This window comes from Vipera ursinii, assembly GCF_947247035.1.
Source record: "Vipera ursinii genome assembly, chromosome: 14".
Lineage (NCBI taxonomy): Eukaryota > Metazoa > Chordata > Lepidosauria > Squamata > Viperidae > Vipera > Vipera ursinii.
In genome coordinates this window covers 1,470,328-1,486,673 of record NC_139527.1, presented here as the reverse complement: position 1 = coordinate 1,486,673, position 16,346 = coordinate 1,470,328, and the positions used below count along the sequence as shown (strand labels likewise).

At 46.0% G+C, this 16,346-nt stretch overlaps 2 protein-coding genes across 2 annotated transcripts; one reads left to right on the top strand and one right to left on the bottom strand.

Annotated features, from left to right (window-relative positions):
- The first annotated feature begins 691 nt into the window (after nt 1–691).
- TMEM120B (transmembrane protein 120B) lies at nt 692–10,381 on the top strand. Its single transcript, XM_083373449.1, has 12 exons — nt 692–983; nt 4,427–4,545; nt 4,929–5,042; nt 5,486–5,545; nt 5,948–6,043; nt 6,258–6,347; nt 6,486–6,551; nt 7,046–7,107; nt 7,640–7,732; nt 8,067–8,131; nt 8,300–8,368; nt 9,150–10,381. Exons 1-12 carry the CDS (start codon nt 927–929, stop codon nt 9,255–9,257), a joined length of 999 nt encoding a protein of 332 aa, XP_083229575.1. The 5' UTR covers nt 692–926; the 3' UTR covers nt 9,258–10,381.
- A 98-nt stretch (nt 10,382–10,479) lies between these two features.
- Nucleotides 10,480–15,609, bottom strand: RHOF (ras homolog family member F, filopodia associated). The gene is made up of 5 exons (XM_083373448.1): nt 15,221–15,609; nt 13,459–13,546; nt 13,061–13,170; nt 12,490–12,624; nt 10,480–11,686 (listed from the first exon to the last, which is right to left on the bottom strand). Exons 1-5 carry the CDS (start codon nt 15,371–15,373, stop codon nt 11,522–11,524), a joined length of 651 nt encoding a protein of 216 aa, XP_083229574.1. The 5' UTR covers nt 15,374–15,609; the 3' UTR covers nt 10,480–11,521.
- Between the last annotated feature and the right edge of the window lie 737 nt (nt 15,610–16,346).

The following is a 16,346-nucleotide window of genomic DNA, read 5'->3' as shown; positions in this document are numbered from 1 at the left end:
CCTCTCCTTCTTTCATTTTTCTTTCCTTTCTTTTCCTCTCCTTCTTTCCGTTTCATTTTTTCCTTTCTTTTCCTCTCCTTTCCGTTTCATTTTTCTTTCCTTTCTTTTACTCCCCTTCTTTCATTTTTCTTTCCTTTCTTTTCCTCTCCTTTCATTTTTCTTTCCTTTCTTTTCCTCTCCTTTTTTCTTTCCTTTCTTTTCCTCTCCTTCTTTCCGTTTCATTTTTCTTTCCTTTCTTTTCCTCTCCTTTTTTCTTTCCTTTCTTTTCCTCTCCTTCTTTCCGTTTCATTTTTTCCTTTCTTTTCCTCTCCTTTCCGTTTCATTTTTCTTTCCTTTCTTTTCCTCTCCTTTCATTTTTCTTTCCTTTCTTTTCCTCTCCTTTTTTCTTTCCTTTCTTTTCCTCTCCTTCTTTCCGTTTCATTTTTCTTTCCTTTCTTTTCCTCTCCTTTCCGTTTCATTTTTCTTTCCTTTCTTTTCCTCTCCTTCTTTCATTTTTCTTTCCTTTCTTTTCCTCTCCTTCTTTCCGTTTCATTTTTCCTCCCTCCCCCCCCGTTTCCTCTTTTCTCTTCTAGCCCTTTCCTTCCGGATGCCTCAACCACGCGCGACAGCCAGCCGGCGCTCGGATTCCCACGCCTCGCGACGGGACGGCGAGCTAAGGGTTAAGCGGGGCGGGAGGGGCGCGGCCGACGCGAAGCGCTTTTCCGACTTTCCGCCAATCGGGACCCAGGAGGCGGGGCCGGGGCCGAGGGGACGCGCTTGCGCCGTCGGCCGCTCCCAAGGGGGGGCGGGAGGCGCAGCCGCGGCGGCGGCGGCGGCGAATTAACCTTGCGGCGCGGCGAGGGGGCGGGGCCGTGGGCGGGGCCTGCTCATTCATCGCGCTGCGTGGAGGGGTGGGGGGGCTCCCGCGGGGGTCCGAGCCCCGCGCCATGCAGGACGCCCTGGACGCCTGGACGGAGCTGCAGGCCGACTTCCAGCAGCTGCAGGTACGGGGCCGGTGGCGGGTGGGCGGAGGTGCCGCCGCGTCTCCCCGGCTTCCCTTTGCCACGGGCGCCGCTTGAGCCTCGTTGGGGAGGGGGCTGCCCCCACCCCGCCCAGCCTCCCTCCCGCCACGCAGACACAAATCCTGCCCTGCGTCATTTCTGCCCGGGGGCTCCCGAGCTCGGGGCCAGGGCAAAGCAGCCTCGGCGGAAAAGCGGCGGGGGGGCTTGGGTGAGAGAGGGGGGGTCTCTCCTCCCCCCTCCCGATCCCCCTCCCTCCGTAATAAAAGCTGCGGGGGCCCAGCGGCTCCGGGACCGTTCGTAACTGCTGCGGAACGACTGAAAAGGCTGAGGTTGGCCCGATTCCTCTTGGGGAAACCAGCCGGAGTTAAGAGGACTTCCAGACCCATCCTCCGCAGCCGGCAGATTTAAGCCCCGCCCCGCCCCGCCTGGGTGGGCGCGGGCTTTAAGCGAAGCTCGACTTGGGGCTGGGGGAAGCCGTCGTTGAGTTGCTTGAATGGAAGCGGGGGAGGGGTTGGGGGGGGTCCTGGCAGAGATTTAGGGCAGCGTTTTCCAACCTTAGGAACTTGAAGATGCGTGGACTTCAACTCCCAGAATTCCCCAGCCAGCTATGCTGGCTGGGGAATTCTGGGAGTTGAAGTCCACGCATCTTCAAGTTCCTAAGGTTGGAAAACGCTGATTTAGGGGAGAGGGAGACTGAATTGTTTCCCCACCCCACCCCACCCCCCACCCCGGCGCGCTGGACTCGACCTTCTCTAGGCCGAGGAGGGGCCACTGGTGCAGCTGCAGCCAGAGGTGACCTCGTTGGAAGGGGGAAGGGGGGGGGAAAGTGCTTAGGGACGTTTGGCCTGGAAATGAAGCGAATGGGAACAACCAGGTTAATGGCTGATTAACCCTTGCAAAATATTGGAGGGAGCAGGAGGGGCCACGTAATGCCCAGGAAGAAAGGACACAGCCAGAAAAACGTGGGGAAGAGGTCAAATGGAGGTTCTCCGTCATCCAGGGCACGGTTGTCCCAAAAGCTGCTTTTTCAGGAGACAACCGGACTTTCTTGTTTGTCTTTGAAGACGTTTCGCTTCTCGTCCAAGGAGCTTCTTCCGCTCTGATTGCAGTTTCCCACCATCCAGTCAGAGCGGAAGAAGCTCCTTGGACGAGAAGCGAAACGTCTTCAAAGACATACAAAGTCCGGTTGCCTCCTGAAAAAGCACCTTTGGGTGCTGGTGTTGCTGGAGTGCTGCCTTCTCCTAAAAAGCTGATTTGGAGTCCCAGGAAAGAACGGGAAGTCCTTGACATACGACCACAGTGGATCCTAAAATTTCTGTTGTTAAGCAAGGCATTTGTTAGGAGACCTTTCTGGTTAAGTGAATCCCTGCAGTTGTTCAATTAGGGACACGGTTGTGACGTGAACCTGGCTTTCCCCCATTGACTCTGCTTTTCAGAAGTTCGCAAAAGCGGATCGCACGGCCCCGGGACACTGCAACCGTCATAAATGTGACCCAGTTGCCAAGCATCTAAATTTTGACCACGGGGATGCTGCCACGGTCGTAAGGGTGAAAAACGGTCATGAGTCACCTTTTTTTTCCCCAGTACTGTTTTAACTTTGAACGCCCACTAAACAAGCCGTTCTAAGTTGAGGACCAGCTATATTTGCAGTGGGCAGCACTGAACACTCTGCACTCGTTCTTTCTTTATCCGTTCCTGGAGGAATTTTTTTAGAAATGATTAATCTTCAACCTCGGGCACCTGTCCCAAGACTGGTCTCCAGCCAAACAGAGTTTGTGAGATTCCTGGAATGGGTGGGTGGCTAATAGGCCAAAGGGTGAGCTTCCCCCTCCAGATTTACAGAACGGCCGCAGGTTGCAGGAAAATCACAGGCCCCTCTCTTGTGCAAGATGCGGCCTTTAGCCCTCCTTAATTGGGGTTGATAAAGGGCAGGTGTCAAAGCAAAAAAACATCCAATGTTTGCAGCGTTGACATCTCTTTGTTTGCTTCCTTCCTTGCAGCTGGATCCCTAATCGTGATTAGCCCCAAAGAAGTCACAGATCTGGCGGGATCCGGAACTGTCCCTGCAACTGTCCCCTGTCCCCAGAATCCAGCCATCTGAGCTGCTGCCTGGCTAGGGATGGACTTCAGGGCATCCTAGCAGGGTGTCCCTGGCTCACTCTTCCTTAAGGAATTTCCCACAATGCCCTAGAACGCTTGACAGGGCCTTTGAAACTGGAAGGGATGATGGTGGCTGGCAGCTGGCCTCGGCACCTCTGCTTGCTGGGACTGGGTTCCACCTGACACTTGTCCTTCACAGTGACCTCTTTAGGAGAAATCCCTGGGTGCCCAGCAGCTGAGTCCCTTCCCTGATTGACAAAAGCTTCTGTCACCAACTCTCTAAAGAAGGACTCTTGTTTAAAGGACACGGGGATAGATTTTGAGGAGTCAGTGTCTGGGGATCTGGTTTGAATTGAGAGATCCCCCTGGTCCTTGACTTGTGGCGATAGTGGCACTAGAATTTCTCTTAGTAAACAAGGCAGTCGAGTGAATTTTGCCCGATTTTACAACTGTGTTGCTGCAGCTTTTAAGCCAATCACTGCAGTCGTTCAGTGAAACACTGGCCGTTCAGCGAATCCGGCTCCTCCCCTTTGCTTGTCAGAAGCTGGCTGGGAAAGTCACACCACATTTGTGAGGCTGGGTTTTATTTATGCTTATCAACTGCTTTGGGAAAAGGATTAGCGGTGATTTTATATTTATATTTTATATTTATATTAAAAAGAGCCTTGGTGGAGCAGTGGGCTAATGCCTCCTTAAGTAACACCAGCTGCCTGCAATTAGTGCAGGTTCGAGTCCCACCAGGCTCAAGGTTGACTCAGCCTTCCATCCTTCCCAGGTAGGTAAAATGAGGACCCAGATTGTTGGGGGCAATTAAGCTGACTTTGTAATAATGCCACTTGGGGGGAGTATGAAAGCCCTAATAAGCAGGCATATACATAGAATGAAGGCTATTGATAAGCACATTTGATTTGTGCTTAGATTGTAAGCCGCCCTGAGTCTTCGGAGAAGGGCGGGATATAAATGGGATTAAAATAAAATAAATAAAAATAAAGGTGGGAAGTCAGGACCGAAAATGTGTCCTCCAGGTATTTTCCCCATTGCCTCTTTTCTGGATGTGTTTTCGAGACCTCTTGTCATTTTGACTGGATACTGTTTTGTGATTTGCGATGCTGCTCCGCAAATGGCATAAACTTTAATAAATTTGGGAAATTGTACCCCGTGATCTTCCCGTGTACCCAGAGTCCTGAAGTCATTCTTTTTCCAGCTCATGTGGAATTTGCAGCAACCAAAGTCGCTTAAACGTAAATAAGCAAATGTAATATTGTAGGCCTCTACAAGTAATTTCCTGCTTCTCTGAATCTAATGCGCTTTTTAAATATTTATAGGAAACCCACAAAATTTACAAACAGAAATTGGAGGAACTCACAAGCTTGCAGGTGGCTTACAGCAGTTCTGTAAAGAAGCAAAAACAGAGGCTGAAGGAGTTGCAGGATAACTTTAAAAGGTAATGGCTTCTCCCGTGCCTAATACAGGCAGTCCTCGACTTACAATTGTTTGTTTAGTGACAGTGATGTTACAACGGCGCTGGAAAAAGTCATTTATGCTTGCTTTTCACACGACCGTTGCAGCATCCCCAGGGTCACATGATCGAAATTCAGATGCTTGGCAACTGTCTCATATTTATGATGATCGGGGTCACGTGATCCCCTTTTGCGACCTCCTGACAAGCAAAGTCAGTGGGGAAGCCGGATTCACTTAACAACCTGGTTGCTAACTTCACAACCACGTATAAAAATGAATCCTTGCTTAACTGTTTTCCACTGGTGTGATTGGCTGCCAGGCTCCTATGTTGACACTCCTGTGCTTGTGTTCCTCCCCGGCATCCAGATGCCACGGCCAGGGCAGCTCAGACACGGAGCTCATCCTGCAGATCAACAACCAGATCCGTGATCGCCAGAATGTTTTCTTTGACATGGAGGCCTATTTGCCGAAGAGGAACAGGTAGGCGTGGCCCTTGAGCCCATCAGGAGCTGCATGCATGGAGGTTAGGCAGAGGGGTGTTATTAAAAGGGAAACGGGTGTTTTTCAAACCCTCCCATGGGACCTGGAGTCCTTTCGGCACAAAGCAAAATCTGCCATCAGGGGAGCTGAAAGCCACATGTTCCAAAGGCTTTCCAGAACCGCCTTTAGAGCCATCTCTAAATCTTTAGCGGGTCATCACAGGACCACAACTGGTTTTATGACTTTTTTTTGTGGCGGTCATTAAGCAAATGCCACAGTCGTTAAGCATTTGCTTAATGACAAGCATTTGCTTAATGACCGCCACAGCAAACACAGCCATTGTTAAACGTCTGTTTCTCCCAGTGGATAAATTTTTGCCAGAAACCTCAGCTGATGTCTGATGCTTTGTACTGATGTGACTGTTGTTGTTTTTTTCCTTTCAGTCTGTACTTAAATCTGGTGTTGGGGAACGTTAATGTTACTCTGCTAAGCGATCAGGCCAAGTAAGTGAATTCTGTGCCATTTTAGGATCTTTCTGTATAGAGGAAAAGGAGGAGGAGAATTTGGGAGGGCTTGCGAGCAAAAGACCTGCCTCCACTGAATAGGAGACTACAGGGACTAGTTTCCTCAGCCAGAATGTGCGAGGATGATGGGTGCTCTGGACTGATGTCTGTCGAGAAGGCTGGATCACTAAGAACTTCGTTCTGAACTCTTGAATTGTTTACATCTTGTCTGTCCAAACGGGCTGCACCAGCCTATAGGTATCAATCCTAGATTGTATAAACCAGGAATCATGGTCTATCAGAACAAGGCAGCAGTGTGTGCAGGCCAAGGAATGGGTGAAAGGACAAGGCACAGAATGCCAACTCTGGCTTTGCAACGGCATGTCTCTTCTTTTGTCCTAGGTTTGCCTACAAAGACGAATATGAAAAATTCAAACTCTACTTAACCATCATCTTGCTGCTAGGAGCGGTTGCCTGCCGGTTTGTTCTCCATTATCGGTAAGTTGGCAGCTTGGTGGCTCGGCAAAGGGTTGTCATGTTTTGAACTGCAGCCATGGATTTTGAACCTGCACAGTATCTGCACTGGTCCGTTTTTTTTATTTGTAGTTTATTTCTCTAAAAAAAAGTATGTACCTATGTGTACATATATAAATATTATTCTGGGTATTCTGGTTTTTGGAGGGTGGGAAATAATCCCCAATTTTTCCCGCAGGGTCACTGATGAAGTGTTCAATTTCCTCTTGGTTTGGTATTACTGCACGCTGACGATAAGAGAAAGCATCCTCATCAGCAATGGATCAAGGTACTAGTCCTCAAGATGGTTGGGGAATTCTGGGCTCTGATGTCCACCCATCTTCCAGTTGCCGGGGTTGCAAAATACTGCTCTGTGCTGTACTACAAAGCATAAAATGGCTTAAAAATGTGTCTTCTTTTATTCCAGGATTAAAGGCTGGTGGGTGTCTCATCATTACATTTCTACGTTCTTATCTGGGGTGATGCTAACTTGGTAAGCAGTTTGTCCCCCCTTTTTTCATCCTCCGAACGGCAGACCAGCCTTAGAGATTCTTTGATCATTAAAAACAGAATTGAATCCGTTGAATTATTTTAACAGCTATTCCAGCTCGCTGTTTTCTCCTAGTTTTGGCTGAACGTCGTAATCCCCTCCATCTGGGTTGGTTCAGTTTGGGTTGGCCTAGGCCGGGGGCGTCCAACTTCGGCAACTTTAAGATTTGTGGACTTCAACTCCCAGAATTCCCCAGCCAGCCATGCATTCTGGGAGTGGAGTCCACAAGTCTTAAAAGTTGCCAAGGTTGAACAGCCCTGGTCTAAGCAGAATTCCCTCTACCCAGATACTACCTTTTTCTTCTTCAGATGTTATTTTCGCTTTTTTAAATTTCCTCTCTGCGCTGCTTGGCCTCTGATGCAATAGGATATGACAGTCACAGCTGTGCAACGTCTCTTCAATCCCTCCCGCGTCTTCTTTCTTTCCTGTTTCCACAGGCCAGACGGTCTCATGTACCAAATGTTCCGGAACCAGTTTTTATCTTTCTCCATTTTTCAGAGTAAGTAAATATACATACTGGATCCATGTGAAAAGTGGGGTTTTGAGGGAAGCCAAGTGTGTGCAGCATAGCAAAATCGGGTCAGAAAAAGCACAGTTCATGGGGAAAGTTCATTTATTTATCTTGTGGTTGAGTATAAGTGGACCTCGACTGATAACCCATAATTTGGGACTGGAACTAAGCGCTTGATTTCACGACCTTTTTTGCTGCGGTTGTTAAATGAGTCATGGTTTCCCTCATGGACTTTGCTCACCAGAAGTCCTCTGGGAAGGTTGCAAACGACAGTCCCGTGATCCCAGATGCTTGCAACCATGATAAATACAAGTTGGTTGCTGATCACATGACTGCGGTGGTCACATGTGCGAGGACCGGCTTTAAGTCACTTTTTTTCAGACTGCTGTAACTTCAAATGCTTGTAAGTCAAGGACTATTGTAGGTCTAGGTGTAAATCATGGAAGGTTAATAAATTGCAACTCCAATCCCTTTTTTTTTTAACAAAAATTTAAGCCTATTTCCTTTTTTTTTTTGCCAGGCTGCGTCCAGTTCCTTCAATATTATTATCAGAGTGGGTGCCTTTATCGACTTCGTGCATTGGGGAAAAGAAATCACTTAGATCTCACAGTGGGTAAGTATCAGTTTGAAGACTCTTACTTCTCCAGTATTTGGATCAGGGCTCGCCAATTGGAGGAAAATACCTAAAAACAGGTATTTTCAATGATTTCAACTGTTCTTTCTGTCTTGGTTGCAATTTAATTTTGCATTAAAGGGACGTTTGAACCTAAATCTCTTGCCAATAATCCGTTTCCATTGATTTTGAAATAAATTCGTAATTTTTTTTGCTCTTTGGTGGACTGCATCTATCGGGTCCATTAGAAACTGTTTCCGTTGTAACAAAATTGGATAAACGATGCTCTTTTAATTTGCTTAATTTGACTGTGATTATTTTGATCTCTTGATAGAGGGATTTCAGTCTTGGATGTGGCGAGGTCTGACATTTCTCCTCCCTTTTTTGTTCTTTGGGCAGGTAAGTTGGATACCCTGTTTGCCGATACACTTGTTAGGTATACAGGCGATCCTCAACTTAGGAATACAGTTGTCAATAATTATCTTGTGATAAATACGGTTCTTAAAGTTCTTCTCGGCTTTTTACAATCATGGCTCAGAACTCCCTTTTTTTCCCCCTCTGCTTAAGTTTTGGCAATTCTACAACGCGATCACCCTTTTCGAACTGTCCAGGCACAAGAAATGTAAAGAATGGCAAGTAAGTGTTTTTTGGTTCAAAATAATTTTTACTCTAGTGGAAAAGGGCTCCGTGGGCTGGTTGAGAAATCTAGAAATGGAACACAAAGAGAGTTGCGAAGAACATCATTTGTGGTTTAATATTTGTGAAGATCTTGAGTTGTGAACAGCTGAAAAGGCCTAATGAACATTCAGGCATCATTTTTCACCCAAACTGAAGTCAGAGAACAAAGAGAAATCATCTTTGATCCACTGTAAATGAACAACGGCCAACTCCTGTTTGCTATTAGTTATAAATGATCTCTCAAAATGCTTTCCCAATCCCAATGCAGGTCTCTTGCTAGGAGTTAATGATTCTCAATTTTTTTTAAAATCCCATTTATATCCCGCCCTTGTCCGAAGACTCAGGGCGGCTTACAATTTAAAGCACAAATCAATGTGCTTAGCAATAGCCTTCATTCTATGTATATGCCTGCTTATTAGGGCTTTCACACACCCCCAAGTGGCATTATTACAAAGTCAGCTTATTGCCCCCAACAATCTGGGTCCTCATTTTACCTACCTCGGAAGGATGGAAGGCTGAGTCAACATTGAGCCTGGTGGGATGTGAACCTGCACTATTTGCAGGCAGCTGGTGTTACTTAAGGAGGTATTAGCCCACTGCTCCATCAAGAGGACAACCAGTGGGCCAAACGTTGCTCCTCATACTTTTCCAGCATGACGTTTTTCCCCGTTGTCACGTCTGCCCCCAAAGCAGGTCTCTCTATGTGGGTATATCCCTCTTGTCTTCCTGTCTTCTTCAGGTTTCAGTTTTGGCTCTGACATTTCTGATTCTCTTCCTCGGAAACTTCCTCACCACGCTGAAAGTGGTCCATACAAAATTCCAGAAGAACAAAACCAAGAAGTTGTGAAAGGAGGATTAAACTGGCAGGCAAGACAAGTCAACGTGGGATGGAGTTGTGGTTCGTGGTGGCCTTCTCTGCATGTGTTCCAACTAGTGCTCCAGCTTCCTGACTGGCCTGCCACTAAGCAAAGCCCTGGAGGAAATGCCACTCAACGTCCTGTTGTCTCCTCCAAAACTGACTGATCGGTCAATGCTGCTGTCTTCCCACCGAGTGACCTGTTTATATATTTATACTGAATGCAGGATCCCAAATTTGGGGGAGACATAATGTTGGTCCTCTCTGGGAGGGACATGGATGAGAATCTTTTTTTTTTTTAAGGAGATAGAATTATTCTGGAATAAAGCGAGCTTTAATTACACTGCTCTTTGACTTGCCGGGGTTAGGAAAATCTTTCTGCATAATGCCATCCAATCCAGAAAGTTTCCTAGAAGCTTGCAGAGTTGCAATTGCTTTGAATAGGTGCCCCATCTCTGCCTGCCGTCACTTGGGGGACAAAAAAAAAGTTGTGAGTTTCGGTTTTGGATGCTCGGGTTGCTTTTATGATACATGCATGAGTCCCCAGTCCTCCTTTAGCCTTTATTACAGCAAACGTCTTTAGCAAGGAGGAGGGGTGAGAAATTACAAAATCATCTTACAGCTCGGGGGGGGGGGGGGGGGGGGGGAGAGGAGAAGAATCACAATTTGTTCCTGGCTTTGTTGACCCAAAGATTGTAGTGATGTTTTCCTTTTTTTTCCCCCTTGAAATTTCTTGCCTCTTCCAGGGGCAGAAGTTGGCAAAGAACAGCTCCAGAGGTTTCTTTCCCCCTCCTTGCAATTCTGTAACGTAACTTTAACCTGTAGGATGTGCTTATTGCCAGGCCTTTTAGGATTAGTTGGGAAGGAATTTGGGAGAACGTGGATCATGGAATATTCCTAGCCTTCTTGCCAAATAGGCTAAATTTCCTGCTGAAAGAGAGCCCTGGAAATGACATGTGCAAGCTGGAATCCAAGGCAAACCTCTCCTCTGCTTTGATGCATGCTCTGCGCACCCAGGTAAATTCTGCTGATTAAAATCTGAATTGTTTGGTGTATGATATCAACTGATTTCTCCCCTGGGTAGAGAATTAACTGATCCAATAACCTTAGATTTAAAAATGATAACCCGTTAACCGTCCTGTCCTCTTATTATCAGTATTGTAGCTTAATGAAATATTCACTCCCTTCTCTTATTAATACAAATATTTATCCCTTCAGTGAAGATGTTTATTTTTCTATTAAAATAAAAAAAATATTTTAAAGTACAGTTCAGAGTATTAAAAAGACAAAAACATAGAGAATTGGCATAAAGAGTCAGCTTTCAACTAGAAATAGTTTAAAGGCACAGCACCAGGTATAAAGGCATATTTGGAGGTAGCTACTCCTTATGAAATAGTAGGAAATGACCTAAAGAAATCTATATAGATATAAGCAGGGCAAATTGTGAGGGTCTTCAAGTCATTTCTTCAGGAATTGGTGATTGAATCTCCCAATTGAATTGAGGTTTACTGTACCTAAGTAACGAATCTCAGCCATACTGTAGCTTAACTACTAACCTACTGGACTCTCGTATCTATTAAAATGTAGACCAGCTTACTACAGAAGGAAGGATGACAACCTTTATATTCATATATCATATTGAATGATGGTTTATTTTAACTAAAGTTGGCCGAAAAAGCACACTCAGCTAGGTTAATGACAATCATATGTCATAAACTACAGTCTGCAAGCTATAAACGATGCATTAAATCAGTATTTTTCAACCATGGCAATATGAAGATGTGGAGATTTCAACTCCCAGAGTGCTGATGGGAATTCTGGGAGTTGAAAGTCCACAGATCTTCACATTGTCACAACTGAGAAATATTGCATTAAATCGAAATAGAACAAACTCTTAGGGTTTATGCAACTCTAGGTTGCACCTTGAAAAATTTACTGAAAAGGACCACTTCGTTTGGGTAATACTGCTATGACGTAAGAGGCTTCTAAAAAATTGTTATTTAAGAAATGGGAAGTAGCAAAGTGATCTTCTGGAAGTCAAGGCCTGGGAAAGGAAGACCTCCTTCCTAGTGAAACGTCTTGCCGTTGGATGCAAAAGTCCAGTAAAAGCAGAATTTAATACAAAACAAGTTTCTTCTCCTGTTACAATCCAAATGAAAAGTACCTTTTCAAATCCAGATGGAAAACTACACACGCTTCCTTGCATATCACAGAAAAGGAAGAAGAACACTCGTCTTCCTCTGTCAGGTTTCACGTCATAAAAGAACACAAGGCCTTGATTTCTTCTGGCGTTTGGCCTTCTTGATGGCATTCAACGCTACACTAGCCGCTTCGCTGAAAATGGGTTCGACATTCTCCCGAAACTTGGCTGAACACTCGAGGTACAGGCTGGCACCAATCTGGCAACAGGCTTCTTCACCCTGCAAGAGAGAATAACCCCAGGAGCCTTATGGGATTGGCACCAACAGCAAGCAACAAGATAAACTGGTTGATGGCTTATGAATTTTTCATGCTGCTTTGGGGAAGCTGATGGTGAGGAGGGCTACTGACGGGGAGGACATGGGGGTCCCAGGAGGCAGGGAGCTGTATGCCCTACTGTGCCCCATCTTAAAAGCTGAGCATTGTACGAGCAAACCGAAAAGCTAGCAGATGTCTGCTTTGATCTCATTGCACAAGATGGGCAATCAGAGCTGCCTACCCTCCTATGTGTCTATGGAAATTCTCAATCATCCAAGTGGTACCAAAGATACTTTTCCAAAAGGCAACTGGATTTTCTGGGGGTTTTCCGTGAAAATGTTTTCGTTTTTGGAGGAAGGAAAAAAAACCTTGAAAGAAGCAGAACTGAAGAAGCTTCTCGGATGAGAAGTGAAATGTTTTCAAGGAACAAACCAGGGAAGTCCAGCTGCCTTTTCGAAAAGCACCTTTGGGATAGCCGCCTAAATCTAAACCAAATCATTTTGTGGCTGGGTGCATTTTGTGTAACTCGATCATTAAATACGTTTCTATGCTGAGTCAGGCAGCAAATTCATCTTACACCTTCAGTCAAATTGCTCTCCTGTTGGGAAACGGTCTCCACATGAACGTAGACAGGCCTGAAGCTTTGGCTATGGGTGATGCCTCCTCAACGGAGCAGGTCTTCGACTTGCTGTCGCTCGAAAAGACAGGTGAGCTGAATTTGGTGGATTATACCTGAAGAAAGAGATCGGTTGCTTGCTCTCTTTACCTGCTTGTAAGTGATCGGCTCCTGCTGAGCAGAGCGGAGCTTTTTGAGGTGTTCTTTGTCTTTCCGGAGATCAGTTTTGCAACCCACCAACAGGATAGGGATTCCGCGGCAGAAGTGGTTGACTTCGTGGATCCACTGTTGGAGAACAAAGGGTGGACTTTGCTAGAGGAGCTCAAATGGAAATGGGGTTTATGGGTTACTAAGCTGTGGTTTGCAAAAGCTGTGGCTTGTTAGAAGCCATCTCCTAACCTTCCTGGATTCTCCTCGCTTGTCTTGAAGGCTGAGAGATAAGTGCTGATGGTGTAGCTTTGGAAAGACCAGAATTACATATGCTAAATGATAGTTTCTTCAATAAGCCGCAACTGTTTTGGCTCATAGTTTATGCAGATCACTAACTCATGGCTTACAAGCTACAATGACAGCACACTTAAGTCGTCACCAAACCAACTGGGAGAAAGCTCCAAATGATATGTGCACTAAAAAGGACTTCTAAATAGCTGCTTCACAAAAGGGTTACTGTACAGAGAAGAAAGTCATGATTCGTTCATGTTTTAGTTCTAAAACCTCTTACCTTGATTGATACATTATCAAAGCTAAAAGGGTTCATGACATCATAGCAGATCAAAACCACATGAGTATTTTGGTACGAGAGTGGTCGTAAGCGATCATAATCATCTTGTCCTAAAATGAAGAAATTACCAAATAAATTTAAGTACATTTCTGTGTGTGTGTGTGTGTGTGTGTGTGTGTATGGCTGACTTCTTGCTTGCTCTGTTTTTTACAATAATGTGGAGCAGGAAAACTCCAAACAGACAGTGCTTTCATTATGCCAAGCAAGATATGTTCTGATAATATTCCTAATTTGCACCACATGGTTTACCTAAACTTTTAGAGGAACACCTAACTCGGCTACCTTTTGATGAACTAACTTTTTTTAAATAAAAAAAATAGAATCAAGATGAACTTTACCTGCAGTATCATACAAATGTAAGACGACTTCTTTTTTCCCCACAGCGACATTGGTTGTGTATTTTTCAAAGACCGAAGGGGCATATTGCTGTCCGGAAGTGGAAAATAAGTGTGTTATTAGTATACATTGTCAAGTTTCACAGCTCCTCCCAGAGTGTTCTACAACTTTATATTTCCCTTCTGCAAAAATAGCCACCAAAATTTCCAAATGTTTAAGTGATGGCAACCACATGTTTTTAAACTCTCTTAAAAACTTTTTAAACCGTTTTTCAGCTTTTTAAAAAACTCCTAAAATTCTTGCAAACTTTTAAAAACTGTTAAAAATGTTATAAGGACTTTTAAAAGATAGCAGACTGAGCCTTGCCTGCCATCCTGAGGAAGAACAGCAGATACATAAAAACACAGAAAACTGATGGGCAGCTAAAGAATTAGTGGTCCAAAAATACTCAACAAGTCCAAATGCCTGAAGCAGCCATTGTGTTGGACTAAGACTAAGATCTGTAGACCTGCACAAAACCTAAGCCTTTTTTTTCTTGATTTGAGCTGCATCTAGGATGTGGCACACCACAGACCTCCAAATATCCTGTCTGACTTCTGCCTCTTGGTCCAGGAGTTGCTTCAGGTAGAACACATGTGCGTGGATTTCTGCAATCCTGGAAGTAAAGGCGGATTTCTGCTAGAACTGCATTCCGCTGTGGGTATCTATGCATCCCTGAACTCATTGGAACTAGACTTGCATTAATGGTTAATTCGAATTCAGATTTGCTATGGGCCCACATTGACTGCAGAAACATTTATTCATGGAGATAGCAAGTTGCCTTTAATCTAGAGCCATGTGCAGAACAATTGATTGCTTCTGAGGCCATCAGTGATATGCAATCTCCCAACTTCTAAATCTGCAATAAGTAAATTACCGTAGTAACGGGAAGTCCATCACTCATGCATCCTGTTGCCTTGTCTACGTAGATGTTGAGATGTTTCCTAAGATGAACCACCAAGCAAAACACTTTTGCCCCATTTTAGCAATTTCCACAAAGTTTGCATGTGTCGTTTGTAGAAATAAGGCGAGACTTTCTCTTCATTCCCATTCCAATCAATAAATATGAGGGAGGCATATGGTTTGTTGTTTGCCAGTTTCTAACGGGGCAAAGATGGAACCCCAAAGTGAGACTCAGATGACTCTGATGCTTTTTTAAAAATATATAAAAATAAGTCCAGAGGCTTCATTTCCTGTCATAAGTTTGTTTGTATGCCATCTTTATTGTTTGTTTTGATTCATCTTAAGACAATGTTGCCATTTTCAGTGCACTGAACTCATGGGCCAACCTGGCACTTGGGAAGGACGCAGGCGGTAACACTATCAAACCCATCATCCCCAGCTGAGTTGGTCTTGTAGATCTGGACTGATTTTATGTTAGCTACTGGGCAAGAATCTCCCGAGGGGTTTATTGCCTGCGGAAGGTGCTACAAATGGCACCTTTGCCAAGCAGGAACCCTCCAGAGGTGCCAGAATGAGGATGCCAGGGGATTCCGCGATCTGCCATGTGGGGGAATCCCTTTCTGAGCCACTCCCAACAGAAGGAAACGTCGCCCTTTTTTTGCCTCGGGATTCCAGAAGCCTCCCCTGAAGGAAGCTTCCAGACCTTCCAGAAGCTTCCCGCGCGGGGATACGGGAATGGGGAGCTTCCCGGCCTGCGCGAGCTGAGGAGGGGGCCGAGCGAGTCCTGATTGGCTGAGAGGGTCTATAAAAGCCGGCGCTCACCTCGGGAAAGGCGCCTTTGGCGTGCACCAAAAGGAGCGAAGTCTTTCCGCAGCCGCCGTCGCCCACCACCACCGCCTTGAGTTCAGTCTTCGAGCCCTTCCCCGGCTCGCTGCCTTCCCGGCTGCCGGGGCCAGAGCTGTTCCTCTCGGCCATACTAGTACGCTGCCGCCGCCGCCGCCTCCTCCTCGAAAGACCCGCTCCTCGGGCGAGAGTGGAGGAGAGGCGGCGGCGGAGGCCTCGCCTCCTCCCTCCCTCTTCGCTGCGGCTTCGGAAGGCGGCGAGTCGCCGCCACCGCCGTCTTAAGTTAAAGTGGCCGCCCTCCCCTCCTCTGCATCAACCCAGCCTGAAAGAAGCTTTTCTCCCCGCCTGGGCGCGGGGATACCCCAACGCGGGCCGTGTGTTTTGCCCCGATGCTCGGGATGGATCAGTTTAGAGCTAGTTTGCGGTTCAGGTGCTGGCTTAGAAAGCAGGAGGCTGTGAGTTCTAGTTCTGCTTCAGGCAGGAAAAACAGCTTGTGGGTGGCTTTGGGTCAAATCTAAACATATGGAGGGTTCTTCAACTGGGTGCCCTCCAAGAGGTTGCCAGGATAAATTAGGATGTATAGGTTTCTGCAATTTAGTTTTTGGGGTTTTTTTTAATCCCATTCTCCGAAGACTCAGGGCGGCTTACAAGCTTAGCAGTAGCCTTCATTCTATGTATATGCCTGCTTATTAGGGCTTTCACACACCCCCAAGCGGCATTTTTACAAAGTCAGCTTATTGCCCCCAACAATCTGGGTCCTCATTTTACCTACCTCGGAAGGATGGGAGGCTGAGTCAACCTTGAGCCTGGTGGGATGCGAACCTGCACTAATTGCAGGCAGCTGGTGTTACTTAAGGAGGCATCAGCCCACTGCTCCACCAAGGCTCTTCCCCCCCCACACACACACACATTGCACACTATCATGGACAGCTGGTTGGGGCTGATGGGAGCTGTAATCCTGGCTTGGGGAACACAGCCCTAACTAGGTTGAGGACATGACTATTATAGGTAGTCCTCAACTTATAACTACCAGAGCCCAAAATTTCTGTTACTAAGTGAGACTATTGAGTCTTGCCCCATTTTACGACTTTTGCTATACTTGTTA